The 21,967-nt window shown below is 36.6% G+C and overlaps 2 protein-coding genes across 13 annotated transcripts in view; both read right to left on the minus strand.

Moving 5' to 3' along the window:
• Positions 1 to 21,967, minus strand: part of LOC131592582 (activating transcription factor 7-interacting protein 1-like) — an 87,438-nt gene that overhangs the window by 19,851 nt on the left and 45,620 nt on the right. For 8 of the 12 annotated variants that reach the window (XM_058864170.1, XM_058864171.1, XM_058864172.1 and 5 more), the window contains 6 exons: positions 21,085 to 21,150; positions 20,490 to 20,563; positions 19,893 to 19,981; positions 17,964 to 18,602; positions 16,369 to 16,436; positions 14,741 to 14,959 (listed from right to left, as the gene is read on the minus strand). In XM_058864170.1, coding sequence (XP_058720153.1) covers positions 14,741 to 14,959; positions 16,369 to 16,436; positions 17,964 to 18,602; positions 19,893 to 19,981; positions 20,490 to 20,563; positions 21,085 to 21,150 — 1,155 coding nt within the window. The remainder of the gene's footprint in view (positions 1 to 14,740; positions 14,960 to 16,368; positions 16,437 to 17,963; positions 18,603 to 19,892; positions 19,982 to 20,489; positions 20,564 to 21,084; positions 21,151 to 21,967) is intronic. The other 4 variants (XM_058864177.1, XM_058864176.1, XM_058864178.1 and 1 more) reach the window with 3 other exon arrangements.
• On the minus strand, positions 9,853 to 14,731 carry LOC131592591 (uncharacterized). The gene is made up of 2 exons (XM_058864191.1): positions 13,459 to 14,731; positions 9,853 to 10,725 (listed from the first exon to the last, which is right to left on the minus strand). Exon 1 carries the CDS (start codon positions 14,648 to 14,650, stop codon positions 13,514 to 13,516), a length of 1,137 nt encoding a protein of 378 aa, XP_058720174.1. The 5' UTR covers positions 14,651 to 14,731; the 3' UTR covers positions 9,853 to 10,725; positions 13,459 to 13,513.

Here is a 21,967-nt window from a genome sequence, read left to right on the forward strand (position 1 = left end):
AGTTCAACTACTATAAGACTCCTAAAATTTTAATCCGGTTGTAATCTGTAATCTGTCCTTTCCTCTGTAGTGGTGTAACTTTCTGACAGAGCAGTCATCAGGACAATATATTACTTATCTTGAGACAGCTTTGCTTGTGTACTTTTAAAGACACTGACTTCACATTAAGAAACAGGGAAAGCTACACTGGAACTTGTATTCTTAAAAAACACATCAAAAGCCATCAGGAAACTCCAGTTGTATTGGAGTTGTATTAATTCAGTGATTCCATTATTGTATTCTCACCCATTATGACAAATTTTAGCATTTATTATTCTACCTACAAACCTATTTTTAACATTCTCTTTAAAGAGCATAAAGGGATCTTTTAAGCTATTGCCCAGATTTTACATTAAATGTTTTAACAAAAACCCCTAGACTACCACCAAACAAAATTTATCTTCTAGATCAACTGCTGTCCCTTGGATGGTCAGATTGTGGATATCACCAACATCTTCCCTTAGATGATGAGAAAAATAGGGGAGGTCTTATATATTTCTGTGGTTTTAAAGATAGTTTCTAGGAAAAAAACCCCATGATTATATTAGTTTTTACTTCCTTAAACCTGCTACAAAAATTAGTTGAGGTTTCTTCTTTTTGTTGTTGTTTTGTGCAAGAGATTATCACGTATTGTTGAACTAAAATGGTAAAGATTTACAGATTGGAGTCAACAAGTTTCCTTAGGATAGACAAAGAGTTACAAAAGCACTGTAATTACCAAAAATCTCTGAGCAATTAACACGGAAAAAAACGTAAGTTATCAGACACACATTGTCTGTACAAATGCTTACATGATACACCCTAGTATATAGGAATATCAGGAATACAGGAATATCAGAGATAGGAATATTAGAATTTTTTTTTGTGCAGGCAGATGGTGACAGATGCACAAAGCCTAAGCACTGAGATTATCTGCTCTATTTCATTTGGGTAAAACAAAGCCTTTAAGAAGTCTGAAAGGCAATTCTCACACAGGTAAGGCTCTGAGGAGAGGCAAAAAGAGGGATCGTATGATTACTAAATGCAAGCAGAAGCTGCCTGAATTATCAGTCACTGAATTTGGAGTGCCTGACATGATGGTTCTCTTTATTATCCATTATTACAACCTGATTTCTTTTTGCCTTACGTTCTGATGCTGCCACTAATCAAATTCTGAAAATACAATACCAAATATAAGAAAGAAATATCTAACTACTTATGTTCACAGATCCCTATAGGGACTCATCTTTCCTATACATAGAGAAATGTATTTCAGAATTATCAACCATGGAATTCTTCTGTTGAGTCGCTGCTATTTAAAATACTTCCTAGGTTCAGGTTTCTTAGTATGACGAGCTGATTTAACCACTGATTTAACAGCTTAAGAAAAAGGCACATTAAAATAATCAGTGATAAATTGAGTTGCATAAAGTCAAGAGGAATTTCATTCCAACTGGATGATCTTCCCAGCCAACATTTTTTTTTGAACCATGGCTCTCTCCACCAGGAGAAAGCAGATTGAAAAATGGAGACTTAAAAGGAACTAGAGAAAGGAAAAACCTAATATCAAGCTATTAATTTGCTCCCTCTAAAAAATACATTAGTTTGAAGTAATTTCCTTTCAATTCCTCCTCTGCAAGGAAATCAAAACCCTTAGAAAAATACCCTGTATGACAGCTACTTTTGAAGCCCTCCTTGACTGCATCAATTGAGAAAGTTCTTTGAATTTCCAAGTCAGCAAGTGTCACAGCATGCATTTCTTTATTTTGATGTGTCTGGAAGGCCAAAATCTAGAATTAGTTAAACAGGTAACTATTAAATTAACTCTGCCAATATGGTCTCATACACGTGTCATGAAAAAAAAAATCTCTTAAGAAATCTAAGTGTTAATCTAATCTAAACTAAGTGTTTAGTTGTGTAGAGTTAATGTTCTTGTCCCATTTGTAAACCTTGTTTGTTGTACTCCTTGTTTACCCCAATAGTTCTTAGTAATGTTAATTACTTACCAGTTGTTGAAGTGTTTTAAGAGTTCTTGTAAGACATACCTCTACCCCTTCCCTTACTTCCCTGTTACTATGTAACAAAGCTGTTCCCAGGGGGCTGCGTGCCCAAAAACATGCAAACTAAGGCATGCAAGACACCAAAACAACGAGCTAGCAAAGGAATAAAAAGACAAAGAAACATATTCTAGCAAGCTATGATGAAAGATCGTCTTCCTGCATCACCTAAGCCTGCTTAAAAACCATCTTCCTGCATCACCATGACCTCAAGAGGACTGGAAAGGACTGACCCCCTTGGACAATGAGCCAGAACAACAGCCTTGCTGGTTACTCCCATGAGGATGGAAGCCCCAGCTCTGCAGTGTGTTGCAAATCTGAATTGTGCCTCCTCCTTGGAGCTGCCAGTGTGGGTGCAACAGTGGTGCAAGTGACACCTCAAAGCCCCACCCCAAGGCTGAGTCCTAATAAAGGCATAAAACAGGAGTCTGTCTCATGGCCAGTTTATTTCACATGCAATTCTCAGGAAGAAAGACCTTCTTTTGGCTAGACACGCTATTCAAGGTTTTTTACTAAATTACCCTGGACAGCAATCTCCTCAACAGGAGCTATCCAATAGTCAGGCTATTTCTGCAGCCCACTCTAGAAGCTGCAGATCTGCAGGGCAGCCTTTGAGTGGAGCTCTGTGGTACACCCCCAGTCCTTGCTCCAAGACACGCATTCCAGCTGCTCTCAGCAGATGCTGTACTTGATAGACGCTACACCATGAAGTCCTGTATCTCCAGCCTCCCCAGCTAGATTCCCCTACTTCACTTCACCAACCATGCATTTCTCTCAAATGAAATTCAGGGGTACAGGAAAATCTTAAGGAAACTTGAAAAACCAAAAGGCTGAACATTGTGTTTCCCACCTAGAGGAGCATGGTGTAGGCAGGGCATCCCCACACAAAACAGACTGCTCATTATGCCTGTCATAAAGGTCAGGATTTTGACTATTTGCAGCATCCACCTACACTCATGAAGAGGAGTATCCATTTCTGTATCCCATAGTGTTGGCACACACAGTTTTCGGGTACTTGTAAATATCTCAGATTTGAGAATGAAAAGGAAATCCAGGAAGAACTGGCAAACAGGTGTTAGAGGACTGGTCCACACTACTTTCCCATGGTAAAATTAAGCATGTCCATGATCTGAGAGAGAACTTTATCACCTTATCCCATATGTTTCTGTAGTACTGACACCACCAGAATGGTTAAGACTTACAAATTTAACCAGAGGTCAACATTGTGAAATGCAATTAATGAAGAGTTTTCAGAAAACCCTGAGACAACCAAACAAGAAAATATAACCACCCGTTTTTAGTATCATGACTATTTTACACAAAATTCTCTCAGGGAAGTTTTTGTAGTACAAGGACTTGTGAAAACTCGTTTCCTCAAACATAGTTCTGTTCTAAAGACTACAGAGAAACAACTGCTCTTTTCTTCTGTAAAAAGAAGGAAATGCAATTCTTTGGAGAAGACTGCCATGTTACACATTAGAAACGGAGATTCAAATGTGCTGCTCTGAGCTAAATTAGAACCCAGCTTCACAATGCTTGCAGCCATGATGAAGCCAGGGGGAACCTGGCACTGGGCTTTCAGTCACATATAAACAACACTTTCATTTGTGTCAAAAACTGAAACAAGTTTTTCAGCTCCTAATATTATATTTCAGCAAGCATTTGGGTAGAAACTGGTAAAGCAGAAAAGTGTAGTCAAAGCATTCTGGTCTGCTATAATTTCTTTAGCTATCTCCAAACACAGGAAGACAACAAGAAACTGCTTCAGCTGATCTCTGCTGAAGAACAGATGATGCCATTTTAACACCTTTCTATCAATGCAGCCACATTAGTGAAATAATTAAAACCATTAATGAGAACCTCAAACATATGCCTGAAGGTTTAGTTCACATATTGCCTAGCAAGTCTTTGTAACAAAGGATACACACACCTTAGAATACAAATAAGCTGAAACAGAAACAAAACAATCATGACAAAATAAAGTGATCTATATATATTAAAATGTCACAGTTACAAATAACAAACACAAACCCAAGCAAACCCAACCAAAGCAAACCAAATCACAACACCACAAGCCAACTTGTCATCATTTGTCAGAACCAGCACATGCGTCTCCAGACCAAACAGAAGCTGCACTTAAAACTGATTGTTTAAAACATTATCTGGGCAATTTCTAGTAATCTAGCATAAAAAGTTTACATTGAGATTTAAAAGAAATGTAAACTACCAAATCCCCTTTTCTAGCCTTTTACAGCTCATGTATCTTAATGTATGTGCCTTTAAATTCCAAGTAAGTAGAAATCCTCCAAAATACTGTCATTTACATTGCCATTTTGTACCTGCATTATCACAGCAGGTGAGCAAAGCTTGTATAGCCTGGAACTATCAGTCCAACATCATGGACTGAACCATCCAGTTAATCCCAGCTGTTTCTGAGCTGCCTTGGTTTAAATATTTCTCCTTTCATATGGCAGTCAGCAGTGTAACAATCTTAACATGAAACAGTGGAATGAGAAAAGTGAATTAAAAATGGAATTAAAAATTCAACCGAAAAAATCCCACTCTGAAATGCCAGAGTTTTAAATACATATGTAAAAAGTTTTTAGGAAGAAAGAAAGAAAGATACAAGACTTAATCTTTTCCTGACTTCCCAGTTTTAATATGGCCACATATTTATATAGTCTTCAGCTGGTAGATGCATTTCAAATTGCAATTAAAATGTTTTGCATAAAAGCAATGTGTCCTGTAACTGAACATTTCATACTGAAATCTAATGTGGATCCAGTCCAAGACAACACATGTAACTTGGAGTTGAAAGGCAAAACAAAAGGTGAACTGGGTGGGGTGAGAGTGCTGCAAGGTATGACAGAGCAGAAATAAAGGTGAAAAAGGAAGCAGGAGGAAGAAGAAAGGTAGTAGGGGAAAAGAAAATAACAAGCCATGGAGCAACTGAGCCTGTGCTACCACAAATATGGAAGGATGGGGTAAGTGTACTGCAAAGTTACTTCATTATTCCCAGTGTTGTGCATTTGTCCTGAAACAGCCCACTGAGAAGGCCCTTCACATTTACAATCTTGATCCGTTTTGAAAAGTGTGTTCTTTAAAGAAAACCTTGTCAAATTGCAGCCCCTCTACCCCAGCTGCTTTAGCCGGCACAGTCATGTCCACACCTACTGCAATTACCAACATGAAAGGATCTGTTTGTGTGTCAGATGCAAGCATCTAACTTGGCAAGTGTGAAGGAAAAGTATTTTAATGGCAAGCACAGAACTTGTGAAAGCAGCAACTGAAAGACCTTAGAAGAAAGGGTAAAAATGAAAGCGTAAATGCTCGTCCCTTTCAAGTATCTGAGTGAAACCTGTCAAGTCCTTTTCATCATTTACATGAAAACTGCTTTATAGTGCATATGGAAATTAAAACAATGAAAAGTATGCGTCAAATGAATGCAACTATTCAAATTTTTGCATTTTTTTCCTACTTCACATTAGAAATCAGTATTTCTAAGTGTTCTACTAACTGCAAAACTTTTGCTTAAAAGTAACACTTTCAGATCTTCTTGATCATGAGAACTATTAAAAACAAGACTTCATTTTAACTAATTACGCAAAATCTCTGTTCGTATTTTAGTAATTGCTCTTCAATTCAGGATTTTCTACAGAGAATCAGTAAAAATTACCTATGCTCACAATTTCATGCATTTTCTACTGCATATGCATAGACAACAACATAATACCTGCTTTCTTCCAATCCCAGCCACTGAAGTCCTTTTAAGAATGGAAGAAAGTACTGAGAAATAGACAGACTGACAAGTAAGATATACTTATGGGGGATAATTGCTAGGAAAAAGCAACAATAAGACAGTTTTCCTTGAGAAAGAAAATAATTATATATTGACTTTCTCAAACCAGTGTCGTGCCGGTATTCATTACCGGTAGATATTAAAGAAATTTAAACAGAAAATATAATAGAAAAGGGGATCTTAGAGGTAATAAAAATCATGGAATGTGTCAAAAATGGATAAATGCAGGGTCACCCAAACTTGACGTTACAATAAGATTTGCAATAAAACCAATGCAAATGCGTAATAATTAGGAACTTCTGTTGGAAGACTGTCTAATATCCCATGTCATTGACTGCAATATCAAATAATTAATCTACATACCAGCAAACAGTATATTAATAAAGAGGAATCAGAAGGGCATCAGCCTCACAACAAAATGAAAGACTGTCTCTGGTGTTCAAACGCTTCTGAAGAAGTTTCCTCATCTGCCTCTAGAAAAGTAGGGATGTTGAGACAGGCTAGTAGCATTATATATGTTTTTCCACTTGCAGAGACTAATATTTTACAGTGTTGTAAAATACACTGGAGTGGGAGAAAGAATATTACCTTAGCCTTGCTATCCAGCAACTTTTTCAGATAATTACTCCTGCAAATTAGATTCGTATTGATTCATAATTTGCAATTTTGGAAAGAGAAAGCTTTTTTTACAGACACCCATCCCCACAATTTTTTTCTATTCCGAGGAAAACAAAAGTAAGAAAGGAGACAATTTAAAGACCAAAGCACATATTGGTAGACATTATATTGAGAAAATGTTATCTCCCACCATAACTGTAATTGTGAAATTTAACACAGAAAAAGTTAAAACACCATAGCACATATAGGCCAATAGCAAAGTACTGTAGGAAACAGGGAAAAAAACCTCTAAAGCTCAAATGGAACAGCTCAACAACATGCATTGTACCAAATGAAAAACCAAAAGCTACAAGTTGGTATTTTGAAGAAAGTTCTGAATATGCACTTCTTTATTCACATATGATATACGTGATTTAAAATATTTTGGTATTATATAACGCCATAGTTCAGTTCATCACAAAGAGATAAGGTTATTGACTGTAATGCCACCTGCTTTTCATAAAGGAACATTTCAGCATGCAGAAGTGAAAAATTAAGGAGAAAAAAATGCAACAATGAAAAAAATACATTGCAAAACAAAAAAATAATTTCAGGGTAGTAAAGATCAAAATTCTGAAGATTATGTGTGGCACACTATCACAGTGCAGACAATTTTATTAGTAGTTTCTACTATAACAAACTAGAAAAAAATCTGGAGGTTGTAACCAGACAATTCATGAAGCATCACACCACCACAATAATACATGATGCACCAAGGCATTATATAATAGCAAAATCGATCTTAAATTATGGAGAGTGATGTTAAAAATATGTCTTGGGAATGGGATACATGTAGAGAGGGTGGCAATACTGTGTTTGTATGCATAACTATAAGGTCAATATTTCATTTTAAGTCATCCGTATACAAAATTACAGATTTCAAGCACAGTTTAAGCAGTTGTGAAAACTACTTTTTTTATACATTTTTGAGCATATTTCAGTCACAGACTGTTTTACTGTCAGATTTATCACTCCTCAACCATTTTTTCCAATGCAGTAGCTCCTACAAAATTGAAGTAGTTATTCTACTTCATCTTGCAAAGATGTCATGAAAATCAACCAGATACTAAATATATTTGTCATCTCTTACCAAGATAAAAAAGGAAAATGATAATGTAATAAAGGAAGCAGTTTACCAAGATCAAAGTTTACACAAAATTTCAGTGCTGCAATACATGTTTTTCTAGTGTGTGGTTGCAAATTTGTGTACTACTCAAAAACACTTTTAACAGACACTTCATGTGTTGCATTCACATGATTTCTCCATTCCCCTCACGCGGTACTGTGCAACACCTCCTACAGAACAAGAACAATGCAAGCATGGAAAAAATTAATAACCAGCTATAGTAACCCCTAAGTATTATATACCCACTCCTTTCTTTAGTGCAAAGAGCAGATATTGGCTTGGCTACCCCTATTAACAAGAACACAAATAAGAGATTGTTTGCCAGATTAGCTGGTTTTAGATGGTAGTAATCCTAGTCCTCATTACAAAAAAACACCTGACACAATGCTAGAAGTGATTTTCTACAGCTGTGGTTCTCTTTTTCCTTTACCAGAGAGTTAAAAGGATATATAATAAACACAAACATACATGCACACACACACGTTTCTTTACTGGTTCTTACTCTTTGAAGGTGAAACATCTACCTGATTTCCCCAAGACTCACTGACAGTTTCCCAACAGAATCACGTGGGATGGCTGTCTTATTGAACAGGAAATATATTTATAATACTTTTCAGATTAGTTTACTGCAGCTTTTAAAAGCTATTATCTGTATCTGGAGTAATGGCATAATTGGTGAGATTGTTTTAATATCTCTCCCGAATTTTTGGCCTGAAATGACAAATCTGAGCCTACAATATACAAGTATATTTGCTCATTAAAAGCTGCTCTCAGTAGCTGGGGGTAGTTTAAGTAAAACAGATACAGTCACAGGGAAAGACAATCACTCTAAAAGTGGATTCACTTTAACTGTGTTACTTAAAACAGCCATCCAATTCAGCTACATGATGTCCTTTTAACAACATCAGAATTTAATTTTCTAATTAGTCTCAGGCAAAGGTTCCACCTCACAGATGAGAGCTAGTAGCATTTTAAACAGCCCAAACATAACCCCAGGGTCAGAGACAAAAGGCAAGCAGCCCATTTTACATATATAACCATATATGTTTATTTTGAATGACAAAACTGTGAAATGCAAGGAAACATATTCAGCAATAATGCTTCAACAACATAGAATTAACAGCTGCTTATGAACTGTAAGCTGACATATCCACTTTGCTCACATTATTTCCCAAGAGACACTCAAAGTTTGTTACACATTGCAGAATAAAGAGATAAGAGTTATAAATTTATTAATGTTTTACCAGATGAATTTCCAACTGTCAGCAAAAAAGCTTAAACTGTAGCTCAACCAAATAAATCAAGGGACATTGGAAACAATGGGAAATGGACAGAACACTGGTGGACTTTTATTTCATAAACTAATAGTAGCTGTAAAGTGAAATTTACTCCTTAAGAGGATAAGGTGCATGAAGGAGGGAACAGGAAAAAAACCAAAAACTGTTCACCTGACATGGTGTTTTAATAAATAAAATGCAAACATTCTTGAAGATAGACTTATGCCAGACATTTTCAACACACCAAACCCTGTTAAGATTTGTTCACTGTTACTTTATTTTACAGTGTAATAAAACTGCTATCATAGATTCTCTGAGTGTATCATAGCTGTATTTATATATTACATATATAAATCCTGTATCTATAACTGGGATTTGTACTAAAATACTTTAAAACCATTCTAAAGATTTGCAATATAATTAAAAGTGCCTTTGCCTGTGTAACAGTAACATTTGCTCCAATACAGTAAGTGCTTGTAATGTCTTCAGAAATGCAGCTCAAGGACCCAAGGCACTGGAATGGCCATTGGTAAAATTACTGGGACTGAATAACAACCCTTAAATTTCTGCGTACAAAGAAAAAACCCAAAGATGAAAGAGTAGCACAAGTAGTAAAATGTCCCCTTCCACATCCCTGCAGCCATTCCTTTTGGAGCAAGAAGCAGAGAGAAAGGCTGAAAAGAAGAAACAGTCATACAGCAAAATCATATGTCCAAGCTGCATACTGAAAACTTTGACTATATTGACTTAAGCAGCTACTACTGAGACACTGTTCAGTTCAAGATTAACTAGAGGTACTAGAGTTGAACCACAACAAACCCAAGAACAAATTCCATTTCAAAGCATCCTTCCAATGCCTTCAGGTATGTGACACTGTGCACAGTGGAGCTCTTCACATGGTACAAATAACGGAAGGTGCATATAAGCAAAGAAAATGTAACACACTTTAAGATACCATGCCAACTTCAAAAAAACAAAGTAATTAGAGCACCCCTTGAAGTAACAGCTGAGATTTCCAAACATAGCAGGAAAAGACAGGGAAAACAAGTTTTATATTCATAACACTAGTACCAAAGCTGAATCATGAAAATGAGATACAAAACTAAATTTATGAAAGCATTATATAAGAGCCAGACATTCTCCACTGTTTTCAGGTCATATCCATCAAAGAAAAAGGAATTTAATCAATAACATAGCAGTCAGTATTAATTTAGTTGACTTAGATTAAGTGCTGGGTTGTTTATTTTTGTTTGCTTGGGATTTTGTTGCTTTTTGTTTTTGTGCATATGTTTGGTTTTACTGTTTTCTGGTGAGGGGTTTTTGTTTGGTTGGGTTTGCTTTTTAGGGATTTTTTTTGCAACTGAAATTAAATAGTCTTATTTTAGGAGAAGATCTAATTAGAAAATTCAAGAATCATAGGAGATTAGTTTTTTTTCAAAGCATATTTGTCATATCTGGATTTTTAAAGTGAATTTTAAATGACTGGCAGTTTTGCATTAAATTTGCAGCCAAAGTATAAATCTAAGTTTAGACAAACAAGCTATTCTTAACCTGCTGGTTCACCAAACAGGTTCAGATAAAGTGGAAAAATAATGGGGAAAACCCCCAAAACTGTTATCCTGCTGTTAGAGGTTCTCTGCTGATACCGCAGCTGAGGAGTACAATTCATTTTGACAGAATTCATTATGTTCACACAGCATAACCTGTACTGCCTTGAATAGCACTGACTTGAAACTTGACTCTCTGCTCCCCGTATCGCCGTACTCACAGCCAAAATTAACTTCACAGAAGCTGCAAAGAAAGTTTTTCGTTTACTTCTGTTTTTCTAGAAATAAAATACATGTAGGAAAGATTCATTTAACACATTAGGTGGGAGGGGAAACAGGAGAAAGATTTTTTTCAGTCCTGTAAGTTTAGAAAGATGTTCTACTAATTAGAAATAATACTAATTAGAAATAATTATTAGAAATAAAAATTTACCAGAAAGCTTGGTAAATAATGATCCCAGGTCTTCCAGCCCAAACGAGGAATACTTTCTTATTTAAAAAAAAAATTCTCCCAGACAAATACCCAGAAGGTAGTAATACTGCAGTCAGTAGCTTTGAAGTATCAGGCTCAAACTGAAGGTAGTAAGAGGACACTGTATAGTTGGTGCCAACAGAATTAGAATTTAACAAATGAGAATCCAAAAATACACAATTACAAGCCAACAGAACAGAAGTCAAGTTAGAAGCCAAATGATTATCAAAAAGAATCAGACATGCCAAGACTGGTCAAGAGAGTCCCTTTTTCTATTTTAATCACCAACTAGATTAGTGTTAAAGAACTAAGCCATCAGCGATTTGCTGTTGCACCAAGTCACCTAGACACACTTAGAACCAGAGCAGGGCGTGTGGTCTGCATGACCACAGTATACAGCAAGAGGGAACACAGAATCATCTTCTGGCAACGTACTTTTCTTGTTTCTGGAGGGTATACGTTCAATGCCAATATGCTGGAAGAAGCAACTTCCTGAGACAAAGACAGGAACATTCCTTTTGGGGGGACAGTAATACATACGGATTCTGGTGAAAGTCTAGATTAAATTTAGAAATTAATTTTGCCAGTTTTACTGAGTTATTAATTCTGTGAGTCCCTAAAATTTGGAAATCTATGCTACCCTAAAATATCCTAGAATAAACTACTGCACAGTTCTTGTGTATTTTGAGAAATATTTGTTCTTTGTTTTTTTCCACTTTTTCTTCTCAATGTTAGAAAGGATCTCTTTCTCTACCATCTCTAATTGATTTACTTCAGGCTTGTCAAAATGATCCATGCTTTCTTTCCTCTACACATTGATGTAATGAATTAACTGCTCCTACTAAGGAAGTAGGACTGTGCAGAAGTAATTTCTATATTAATAATTACAATTACATCTGATCAATTATCTCAATCATAGATGAGCTTAAGATCACTAAAGAACTTTTGAAACCTTTTAACCTTTATCATGACCAATTCAAAAATGGAGCACTGTGTTGGTCTTACACTTTGGAAAATTGATGCAGTAAGTATGAATAACCTACACAAGGCCACAAAGGTAAATAGTATCAGCCAAGATAAAAACTCCAAAATTCAGGCACCTCTGTACAGACTATAGCAGTGTCTATATAGACTATACCCTATAATAGAGTGATAAATCTCATTCAAAATTTGAAAGCCTATACCAGCAAGGAAGTTCTCCACAGAATTAAGAGTTTATCATGGTCAATTTGTCATTTCAGCTATGATTTTTCTCTATTTTGTCCACTGTTGAGCAACAGCAACACTTGTGAGGTCCTCAGTGTGATAAATCATGAATGTGAAGTGCATAAGCATACACACATTTGAAACGGACAAAGCAATTTCTATTTCATTGTTAATATAATGGAAAATGGTTTTAAATGCTACACTTATGTCTTATTCCAAAGTGGACCAACTATAATCTGTGATTTTATATCCAATTTTCTATTTTTATTTACAGGAAGATCTCTTGTCAGAATCTATGATGAAAATTATTCACATCCATTATGCTGACAATTTCTCACCTGTAAAAATCTATGGAAAAGATAATGACAGGACCAGTGCTAATCTGAAGAAGATAAAACCAAAAATAATATTTGGACAGGGTTCAGTGGGGAAGAACAAGATGCATTTCTTGGGAATTATATATACTGACAAAGACTAGAGTGTAAAGATGATGTGACATGTAATGAAGGGGGTTGGTGAGAGGAAATTGAAAAAAAAACCACCACCACCCTCTCATAAGTTAGGCACAGAGACAACACAAGCACTAATTACCTGGCATCTAAGCAAGAAATTGTTTTCAGCTCTTTTGAGAATGTTTTTCCCATTTCATGCACAGCCAAAGAGATCCCGATTTTAATACCACACGTATCAACAATGCCCTCAGAGAACAGAATTACTGGAATCTTAAGCCAAAAATATTAAATAGGAAAAGGAAAGACCTGTAATGCAAATCTGCAGCTCACAGAGAAAATCAATTTAGAAAAAGACTTAAAAAACAAAGAAAATAAAGGCACAGTCCTCTGGTAGGTTTGATAACAATCTGAACAGAGGGTGACAGTGGTTAAGCAATTCCAGGTGTTTTCATGTGTATGTACATATCTGTAGTGCATCTGTGTCTATTTCATTCAGCTTCTACTTTCTTGGCGCTCCCCAGTAATCAAGTATTTGATTTGTAAGATGCTACATTAGTGCCAGCAGGCACAAAATGGTATGATAAATAACACTCTTCACAAAATATAAAAGCCACACTCTTAGTGAAGAAAGTATCTTCAGCTAAGTGGAAATCAGTATCTCCCTTTAATGCTTTTTAAATAGCTCTGCTCAGCCACATGGAAGAGTCCCAGCTGCCACAAAAAGTCATACAAACTCCAAGCCCTGCTCTGTTTAAATTTCTGCTCCATAGGTCACTTCTTGAGTGTGAACACTTGCTGAACTAGACCGTAAGAAATTTCCTCAGTAGACCAAGTTAAAAAAACAAACCTGATAATATTTCCATTTTAGCAATAAATCTGGAATCAGTTCTATTAGAGAAGCATCAAGTCATTGGTTCTTGTTTCATCACATGCTTTCTAATGACAGGTTTGCTACAACAGCCTTGAAGGGGACTGGCAATTAGGTTCCAACTGGTCATGCTCTTGGGGAGAAACACCTTGGACGAACTGTGGTTCAACAGCATCGGGCTTTTGCAATTCAGAGCTGGGTGTCCCTCAGGGACTAAAGCCACAGAGTTAGTGCCAGGTGGCACGACAGATTTTGTAGGGAATGAAGTTTTGTTTTGTTCTACAACAATACGTTTTACAGAAGATGTGGACGCACCAGATACTGATTCTTGTATTGCTTCATTTGGGATCTTGCGATACCGATAATTGGGGGCATTATTTTCCATTATATCTGACCAGGCCCTGTAGCGAACCTCTGCAGATCCCCAGTAGTGCCTAATAGCAGACTCAGAGCGATGGCCTGTCACTGCCATTATTTCCCTAGGCCCCAGTCCTGCTTCACAGAGTAGCTGGATGGTGGTAGTTCGGAGAGAATGATTGGTGTACCGCTGGGAGAGCCTGGCTGCCACACTTATCCTGGGCATCATGGTACCCAGGTAGTTCACACCCATTGGTTCTCTTTTGTACCAGACAGGCTGTTCTTGCATTTGCTCTGATGTTAGCTTTAGAGGGTGCAGGTAAAAGGCAGGGGGCTCTGGAGGCAACTTGGACAAATAAAGTTCCAAGGAAAAAACAGGACAGTTTGGGTCCCCAGGCATATCATACATTTTACCCATTTTATGAGGATCTTCTCCGTTTTTGCCTTTGCCAGGGTATCTAAACATAGCGTATCGACGCCCCTTCTTGTCCTTCTCAACAACAAATGCATCCGGAGCCAGATCTCTTAGAATTTCCCTCCCTCGCTTGGCAAAATGCAACTGCAAATCAAACCACACCTTGTTGACGAGTGCCAGGGGACTGTGCAAACCCAGCACACCAGACTGCTTAATCTTACGCAAGTCCTCGGCAGCTATAGGAGGATGGTGGTGAGTCTCATCCTTTCCCTGCAGGCGCAGCATCTTCAGCACACTCATAAAGACCATGTTTGCACTGGCAAACTCTTTGTCCTTCATTAAGCAAATCTGACGATTATAAGGTGGCATTTTGAGATGCCGGTTTAAGCCAGCACGCATTGACTTGTAGCTTGCCACACTGTAGGTATTTCCATCATGATTTCTTATTGTGTAATAAAATTCTCTTAAGATATCATTGAGTTCACTTACTGGGACCAATTCAAAGCTAGGATCCTTGCCATTTTTGGCCAGCCACTGTTTTAATAGGTTAGCTGCCCAGCCAGTCTGCTTGTGGGTGTTTTTGATGCTCTTAGCATCCTCTTCCTCTTCCTCCAAGCCAAAGAGGACATCCTCAGGGAAGTTAAAATTCGTCTGTGCTCCTTCTACTGCGTCTTTATTTTCTGATGAGGTCTCTTCCTGTTTCAACTGCTTTTCGAAACAATTGATCAAAGTTGTACCATCAAATATGCCACAGGTATACGGTACACAGCGAACTACTTTTTGATCTGAGAGCTGCGAGTGTGGAGTAATACATAATATTTTGGATTTTATGTAACAAAAAGCAGGTGGCATTAAATGGATTTTTCAAATGAATGGCATGTCAATTCCATACATCACTAGCCAATTAAAATGCATCAGGTCCTTCTTTTTTAACCATGGCATTACACATGCTTTAACTGATTTCACAGAAAGCAAACCTAGAACATACGCTACACAAAGTAAGACTGAAAACCCACAAACATCTTATGTCTTTTATTTCCCTCATCCTAGCTCATCTTCCACTGCTAAGTACCATTATCATACACAATCTGTTTTTCCAAGTTTTCTCCCAGATTTCAGGCTCTAGCTTCCAACATAATGTGTCTTATACTGAAAATTAAACCTTAACACAGTACTACTGTCATCCATTATGGTACTGGATTTCCTACCTATCAAGTACTGACAAGGGTTTTTAATAGCTATAATCCACAGGTATCTTTGAATAATAGAGTTCCAAACAACCTTTCTTTATGAAATGCCTTAATAGAAAGACAGAGGCATAGTTTATACTCCAAAATACTGGCTACCTTTGCCAGACTACTTTCAGCAGATGAAAACCAGAATATTGTCCAGTATATTTTCTTCTTGCTTTGAAATGTAATTTAGATTAACTGTACCTTGAGATGCTAACGAATTTGGAAATGTTTCTAGAAGAAATTAATTTTAGTCCCCTATATAAAATGACTTCTGGTTAACAGCAATAGTTAAGTACGAGGTACTTTATGAAACATCTATAGACAGAAAGAAAATTATTTATGAAGAATTTTAAATAGCTTAATTTAAAACTTTAAATTTCAAAGCAAGTTCAACAAATTTTAGACAAGGAATCCAGAAGTGTTGCAAGTTATCCTTTACCATGAAATAGCTACTCCTGAAGAAGGTTTATTTTCCTTTTTTTTTCCTCCCATAATATATGGAAATCAAACATTACAATTCCAATTCTAACTTCTGGATTAGTGTGGGAATGAGAACACTGCAATAATTTATAAAACATTTGTAGCTATAAGTTCAAGCCATTCAGACAAGGATTGGGCAATCTTTGTTTTAGCAGACAATTTTTCGTCTGCTCCTGATTTACCAACTTGTACCCACAAAATCCCATCACAAACCTTCTGAAAAAATTATCAGAAGCTCATGCTGCAAGCAACAGTGAATCAGAAGAGAAATATAAACTGAGAGAAACTAGAAAGGATGGCACAAAAGAAACTAAATTTGTTTCATTATAATCAATAAAGGTAAAGAAAAACTCCTGTGGATTGTAACTTTAGAATTTTATATAGAAATAATCAAAAGCCTACCTGTGTTGTTCCCTCAGCAGGTCGCTTGTTTGCTGAAGTATCTGTTGATGGCCTGTTGGTCTGGTTTTCTGAGGGGTCAAGAAATTATTCATTTGCAATATCTAATCAGTATTAATTATTGCTACCCACTAGCCATATCTGAGGGCAATATTCAAAATTGTTTGACACTAAACATTCAGTATGCGATATATTTTACATTTAGCCTCAGTTTGCAATTATAAGTATTCAAGTTTGATTAATATGTTCCTTTCCTTGTAAGTTTGACAGTATATTAAAAGCATTTTATGAGCAATTTCCTTGCCTGAGAACAAAGTATAACTCCAAGCTCTTCTCCCTCTGTATGCATACTGATAAGCTATTCAACTGAAAATAAAATTATTAAATATTTCCATACAAAAAAGACCTGACTGAAAAAAGGATGGTTAAACAGACTGTAAAATACACAACCGAGACAGGGAGACTGAGTACCTTTAGTAGCTCTGCCAAACGTCAAACTAGCAATTTAAGAAGTTCCTTTAATATGTTGATGTTGATGTGAATATATAAATTCAAATTCTGTTCTCATTCCTCTTCATTTTAATGAGAGCTTATCAGCAACAGTGCTGGCCCAAATCGGTGTTTCAATTCTGGTTAGAAAACTACTAGGGTATGAAGTAAGTCCATGGAAACTGCAGAAAATGAGACATTCTTTGTACACATAGGTCCTCCTTTTGTCACTGTATCTCATCAGTCACAAACCTTATATGTTGTCTTAAATCACTTCTATTTCCTTTAGAGCTAACAGTCAATATAAAACAAATGTCTAGCTCTATGGAGCACATATTTTAGCATAGGTAAGCTAGACACAGGATAATGAAATTAAACTAGTTCTGATGTCAAGTTCTGCTTGAGCTCCTTCTAACATTATACTCTGCCAATGAGGCACTTGCTGTAATTCCAACTCACTTAAAATCTTGAAGACCTCTTATAAAAAAAAAATAAAAAAATCAAGGTATGTAAAATCAGAAGTGCAGACAACCATCAAGGCAGGACCAAAGATTGAGAAAAAGTATTTTAAACTAATTAATCCAATTATTGTTATTTGAACATTTATTGTGTTTAGAGACTTTATTTAAATATTTTAAGTGTACTCCTTTGGAACTAGGTTTGTATTCAGTTGGTTTTTTTCTCCCACTATGTTTACTTTTAAGTGAAAATTAAGTTCTAATTATACTTTCCTTTCAGTATGCCTGTGCTTAGAAAGGTATTTCAAATAATTCTGAGAGGCTTTATTAAAATTAAATACCAAATTCTTAATGACAGAATAGGATTCTGACTTCACACTAGGAATTATGTAAATCAAATTCCAAATAAAACAAATCTTACAAAGCGACACTGCCGACTCCCTCTAAGGGGAGTTTATTTTCAACGATGTCTGAATGTCTGAGACATTATTTTGATTTTGAAAATTTCAACAGAAATGCAGCTAGGAGAACCATCTCCTAGAAGTGCATCCGTGAAACACATCAAGAAACAATTTCCCACATAGTGTGGTCTTATGTTTCCCAATGACCACTATCTTCCTCTGCCAGTGTCAACATTCAAGCATAACTTACCAATCTTGGGTGCTGCAATGGTGGGTGGTTCAGTAGGAGCTGTACTATTAAACGCAGTGAGAGGAATCTTCATCTGTAGGGGCGGTCGACTGGTGGCTGCATTATAAAGTCCTGGAGTACCCACTGTGGGCAAAGAAGTCCTTGTGGTCTGAGCAACAGGATGAGTAGTAGGAACAGCCTGTACTGCCAATGTTGTGCTTATTGACCCAGCACTGGGTGTAGGGTTCCTCTGAATGCCAGGACTGGGCACATGTGGGATGTTATTTGGTTTAGTTGTGTTAGTTGATGCCAAAGACACTGTAGTTTTGGTAAGGCTACCAACTGTAGATGAGTTTTGTACAGATATAAATTCAACGTTGCCTGACTGCTGGTTAGAGACCAAAGTCCCTGTGTGGCTTTGCAGGAGCGGCGTCTGGGACGATACTGCCACAGGTACATGCAGGATTACGGGCAAAGACTGCAGTGAGACAGACACTGACTGAGTGCTGCCAGTGGGCACTTGGTTAGTGCCTACAACCGTAGCCGTGTTAGCTGTGGGAAGCACTGCTGTTGTCAAAGAGCTGGTGGAGGACACTGGAGTCTGAAGCTTAGGATGTCCACTGACAACTGCTGGAGAAGCAGCAAGACTCGAAGCAGGCACTACACACAAAAAAAATAAATAAAAAAAATTAAGCACTCAAGTCAAGTGGGAAGTTTCACTGCAACCCAACAAATGGAAACAATTCATGATGAGGGCAGTGAGTCACTGGAACTGCTTGTCCAGAATGACTGTGAACGCCCTATCATTTTAAGTGTTCAACGTCAGGATGGACAGAGCTTTGAACAACTTGATGTTGTGAAAGATGTCCTGGTCCATGGTGGCAGGGTTGGACTAGATATCTTTAAATGTCCCTTCCAACCAAACAATTCTATGATCCTATGAAAAAGGTAGCGTGTAATTACTTCTTTTTGCCAATAAAGGCTCTAAATACTATTTTTTTGTTGTACACTATGATATTCAATGGCACAGTTAAAATACAGTCAATACTGCATTTCTGTTTATAAGAAATGTGAGAAAAAAAAAAGATATATAAAGAATTATGACACAGGCTTGAAGAAGTCACCAAGATTTAACTGCTGAAAACACAAAATACAGCATTTTAAACACCCGTTACAGAAATGGCAGAGCAAAACACAAGAAAAGAACAACGTCAGTTATGACTAAATTGCCTTGTATAGGTAGGACCTTGTATCCAGAAGGTTCTACCAACACCAAGTATTAATGTGTCAGAGAAGATACTGACTTTTATGCAACAAAATTTCAGGATTAATTCTAAAGATCAGGAGCAAAATACACTACTGAAAGCCAGTACATGCAAACTAGAAGATAATCCTGCCGGAACAACTCAGCATTCAATATTAAACAAACCATTTTTACAACCAAGGAGAATGAGACTATAATGAGTAAATTAATGGTGAGTTTCAGTCTATATTCCCTATAAAATTTTAACCTAGAAATTCCATTTTTCATCATGACTACTTTAGGAAATGGGGTTTTTAACTGTTGTTTAGTTTCCCACTCAATTTCTATAGTCATTAGGTAGAGCAAAGGATATCATCAGTATCCCATTATGATCAAGTACAGTAAGGGGCCTGAGATGTGTTTCAGTTCATGGCAGCCAGTTTTGCTGCCATACCCAGCATGCAGTCTCCTGAAGCACCTAATTTACCACGAGTTCTGCTTGGCCAAATCAAGACATTTTTTCCCATACCTGGCAAGCACACTATGCAAATATAAACTGGGAATGTGCTAGAGAACTAAAATAATGATTTTTTAATGTCAGAAAAAAGGAGTGAAATTAGTTTTGCTCTATTTAGTTACTTACTTCTCAAATGGAAAGCAATAAAACTTTTAAGAAATGTGTTTACAGTCCATAGGGAGTTTCTTACCTGGATTCACAGGAGCTTGAAAAGTTGCTGGTGTGGTCTCTCCTACATTCCTCTTTGACTCCAGCATTTGCCTCACTGTGCCAGCATTTCTAAGGAATGAGTTGGCATTTCTCTCAATAAGCCATATAAGGTGTATTTATGAACAATACAATGGTGAAAAAATCCCTAATTTTACAGCTCTTTTCTTTGAGAATCTTTTCTAAACCCATTTTTTGCCTCTCAGGCAAATTAACTTTGCATATTTCCCTAATAAAAAGAAGTATGGAATTATTTATAAATTTTCAAGTTCTTGCATCAAGCTTGTCTTGCACCATGAGAATTTTCCTGTTCTTGAAATTAAACTTCCACTATTATCTGTAATTTTTTAGCACTGAAACTGAGGCTAAATAACATCTAAATTTAAGCAAGAATGGGTTCAATTCTATCAATTTATGACTTCTGTAAAAGCAAACAAAAGTTTACAAGTGAAGAGCAATGAAGGAAAAGGAAGAACACTTTAAATAAAAAAAATAAATAAAAAAAAAGGAAATACAGAGATTATCTGAAGTGTCCTACTGTAAATTTTAACATGGTCCCACAGTGATGTGCTTTGCTTACCGATACGTGGCATTGTTCACGTTTGCAGTGTCAGGGGCTGCTTTCCCTGGAGATACAGGTGCATTTGCCACATTCTACACAAAATGAGAGAGAGAGAACAAAATAACTAAGTCAGCTTGCAAACTTATGCTTTCATTCTATTTCATATCCATTCACTGCTGTGTGAGAGATTAATTTTCTGAAGTCAACATCACAGGAGAATTTGATGTATTTTACAGCTACCCAAAATCTCCTCCTTGGTCCCACTGCCTCCCTTCTCCTATATCCTCTCTTTCTTCTTCCTACTCTCACCCCTCAGAATCAAAGTAGTGATTCTGTTATTTACACTGTACTCCTCATACTGAAGTAAATTAGATTCAGTTACATACAGTTTAAGGTGTTTTCCCACTAAAAATGGCTAAAGCAGCTTCTGTAAAAATCAGAATTACACAACAGATGTTAAGACGTCTTTAACCAAACCAGACAAACCTGCTTTGTCAATGCCATTGAATAAGCAAGTCACATCTTTCTGCATATAGATTTTCTGTATTTTCCCACACAAGGTTTAGGCTAACTCAGAAAAAAAACCTCAGACCCCAATGAATCTAGTTCTTACTTCCTGTCTCTTCTTCAAGTCCTCCTTGGCTGCTCCAACCCGCTTTGTCAATCTTGCAATTTTAGCCTGAACAGGAAGAAGATGGAAACAAACAAAACCATAAATCCCCAAGAACCATCAAAGAAATTTTACAAATGAAAATATATATAACTAAGATATCAAGTCAAAGGCTATTTTCAGATCAGGGAAATTATTCTTCCTTGAAATACAGTACAACTATGTTATTTTCAACTGTATTATAGCAGAAAAACAAAAGTATGCATCACAATCAAAGTATCTGAGGCAAGTTTAATTATTTTCCTTCCTATTCACAACTGCACAAACTGAATACATCTTGCATGTTCACACAAAACTACATAAATGAAAGCCTTATATGATGTTACTAATTTGACACTAGTTCATGGCTAAAGATACTGGTAAACAAGTATACTTAAAGTGTCTTGGCGCTTAAAAAGTCAAAATGTCCATGGCAACAATAGCAAAGAGTTGTATAGTGGCAACTGATCTGGCAAACTCTGTATTTCTTCAAATGCAAAAACCAAAATGGCCTTTTTGTTCAAATTTGTTATGAGATAAGCTTTTAATTGTCTTGTCAGTTCAAAGTTCTTAGCATTTTGAGATGTTCTTCATGTCATCACTATGCATGTATTTTCTATAAAAAAATGCAGGAAAGCACACTGTATTCAATATTAGCTATTTGCTTCCTTGCTAGGACAACCACTATTTACACTCTGGGGAAACAACACGTGATGGATAATGTTTTAAGTCCAGTGGTACTGTGCTCTCCTTTCTGCATGTTCCAATTTTTAAGCAAATTTCCAGCACCATAAAGACAACAGATATTTTCATACTTGGCATTTTTTTGAAAAATGTCTAAATGGAA

Source organism: Poecile atricapillus, chromosome Z, assembly GCF_030490865.1.
Source record: "Poecile atricapillus isolate bPoeAtr1 chromosome Z, bPoeAtr1.hap1, whole genome shotgun sequence".
Taxonomy (NCBI): Eukaryota; Metazoa; Chordata; class Aves; order Passeriformes; family Paridae; genus Poecile; species Poecile atricapillus.